Source organism: Octopus bimaculoides, chromosome 26 (genome assembly GCF_001194135.2).
Source record: "Octopus bimaculoides isolate UCB-OBI-ISO-001 chromosome 26, ASM119413v2, whole genome shotgun sequence".
Taxonomy (NCBI): domain Eukaryota; kingdom Metazoa; phylum Mollusca; class Cephalopoda; order Octopoda; family Octopodidae; genus Octopus; species Octopus bimaculoides.
The window spans coordinates 4,067,869-4,070,418 of record NC_069006.1 but is presented as its reverse complement, the minus strand read 5'-3'; the positions used below and the strand labels follow the sequence as shown (position 1 = coordinate 4,070,418).

At 40.5% G+C, this 2,550-nt stretch overlaps 1 protein-coding gene across 1 annotated transcript in view; it reads right to left on the bottom strand.

The window, feature by feature from the left end:
* The window catches only part of LOC106883971 (deacetylase EF_0837), a 240,170-nt gene that overhangs the window by 1,703 nt on the left and 235,917 nt on the right, over positions 1 to 2,550 (bottom strand). Inside the window, exon 5 of the mRNA XM_052977063.1 lies at positions 1,451 to 1,533. Coding sequence (XP_052833023.1) covers positions 1,451 to 1,533 — 83 coding nt within the window. The remainder of the gene's footprint in view (positions 1 to 1,450; positions 1,534 to 2,550) is intronic.

The following is a 2,550-nucleotide window of genomic DNA, read 5'->3' as shown; positions in this document are numbered from 1 at the left end:
GTGTGTGTCTGTGTTTGTGTCTCCCCACCACCCCGCCAACATCGCTTGACAACCGATGCTGGTATGTTTACGTCCCCGTGACTTAGCGGTTCAGCAAAAGAGACCGATAGAATAAGTACTAAGCATCCAAAGAATAAGTCCTGGGGTCGATTTGCTCGACTAAAGGCGGTGCTCCAGCATGGCCACAGCCAAATGACTGAAAGAAGTAAAAGAGTAAAAGAGTATTAGTGACTGTTGTGGCGGACGCCCCTAGGTGAGAAGTGGACTAACCCACTACCAATAGATGGTAGTGTCAGTCAGCGAAGTATGCTGTTCGGGCCAGTCCCGCAGAAACGATGAAATACGTTGTCATAATGCGGGACATAACAGTGAGAGAAGCAGTATTGATATTAAATATTTATCCCCCACTTAAATGTGGATGTTATGTCAGAATATAGAATACTGAGTAATTTACCACGTGAGAACCTCACTCATGGAGAAGTGATAAAAAACACCCCTCGTCTTATTCTGCAAAGAAAGAGGCTTGGAGATGCCATTATGAAAGACTGCTGAATGTGAAGAAAGAATGGGAGGAGGAGAGCCTGCCAAATGTTGATCCAATTGAGGGACTAGTTACCTGAATCGACAGTACCCTGCTAGATAAAGCAATTAAGGATATGAAGTCAGGGAAAGCCCCCGGCCCATCAGGAATCACTGCTGAGGAGCACTAAAAGCATTAATGAAGTAACGTATCAGGGAGTAGGAATTGAAATCGGTTTAACGATGAAAGCTTTGTACCACCGTTCCACGACTTGTCTTTCACGATGTTTGGCCCCAGATCGGCTTTGTCTGAGCAGGTCTATGGTCAAACGTACTTCAGCCATGGCTACACTGCCCATTGTCCAGGTATTCTGTATCAAACACTAGATTTCTTAATGCTTCTCTCTCTTTTCAAAAGCCCTTTTTTCCTTTCATTTTACTTATATTAGTCCTTGGACTGCGGCCATGTTTGGGCACTACCTTGAAGGGTTTAGTCGAACCAATGGACCCAGTATTTTTTTTTTTTAAGCCTGATAGTTATTCTGTCAGTCACTTTTGCTGAACTGATAAATTACGGAAACGGAAACAAACCAACCCCGGATGTCAAACGATGGTGGGTGATAAATACAAACACAAAGGAATACACACACACACACACACACATATGTATATGTGTATGTGTATATATACATACACACACACGACCGGCCCCTATCTGATTTCGTCTACCAAATCCACTCATAAAACTTTGGTTGATCAGGAGATATAAAAGAAGACACTCGTAGGACTGAACCAAAGACCATGTAGTTTGGGAACCAAGCTTCTTAACCACATTGCCACGCCTGTAATTGGAGAGAGATTTGGCTGCTATTTCCAAAACCCATCGAGTTAAAGTATCAAGTAATATTTAATGTTGACGGATGAAACTCACCTGAACCAACAACGGGGATACTTGAGATAGTGTGGTGAACCATCAGAGGTACAGCAACCTGATTTGATGCATCTAGTGCTCTCCTGTCAAAGAAACAAAAAAATGGAAGAATAGAAAGGAATTTAAACCACAAAATATAACAGTTTATTACAAAACTCTCTATAAATAAGTGTATAACCATTAGTAACGGTTGAATTTTGTAGACCCGGTGGTGTTGTGAAGCATGGATAGTATGAAGTAGAAGGAATGGAGTATGAGTAATTACGCAGGATGGCCAGTGACATGTACATGAAGAACATAGACAATACAGGTGTATTAAATAATATACAACATAAGCTCTTGATATCTTCAAATTACCAAATAGCAGTTGAGAGCAGCTCCGCTTGAGGAGGGGAGATAATCTCATACCATAAGACAAATTCTTGGTGTACTCTTTTACTCTTTTACTTGTTTCAGTCATTTGACTGCGGCCATGCTGGAGCACCGCCTTTAGTCGAGCAAATCGAACACGGGACTTATTCTTTGTAAGCCTAGTACTTATTCTATCGGTCTCTTTTGCCGAACCGCTTCGTAACAGGGACATAAACACACCAGCATCGGTTGTCAAGCAATGCTAGGGGGACAAACACAGACACACAAACACACACACACACATATATATATATACATATATACAACGGGCTTCTTTCAATTTCCTTCTACCAAATCCACTCACAAAACTTTGGTCGGCCCGAGGCTATAGTAGAAGACACTTGCCCAAGATGCCACGCAATGGGACTGAACCCGGAACCATGTGGTTGGTAAGCAAGCTACTTTATTTCATAAATATTTGCCATAAAGGCACTACAAAGACGGGACGAACAAGGACAGACAAACATAAAAGGGGTGAAGTAGCTGTATCGATTAAATATTTACAATTTTAAATATACAATAAAAATTGGATTATATTTACAATGTTCGATATATATATATAATCTGGATATCCTTGTTGCTTATTTTGATTTTAATCACCTTACTTTGAAATTGTATGGATAATACCGTACTAAATTCTGTAACTTAAGTAGCATATTCATCTGAATCTAAATTTTGCTATACATATA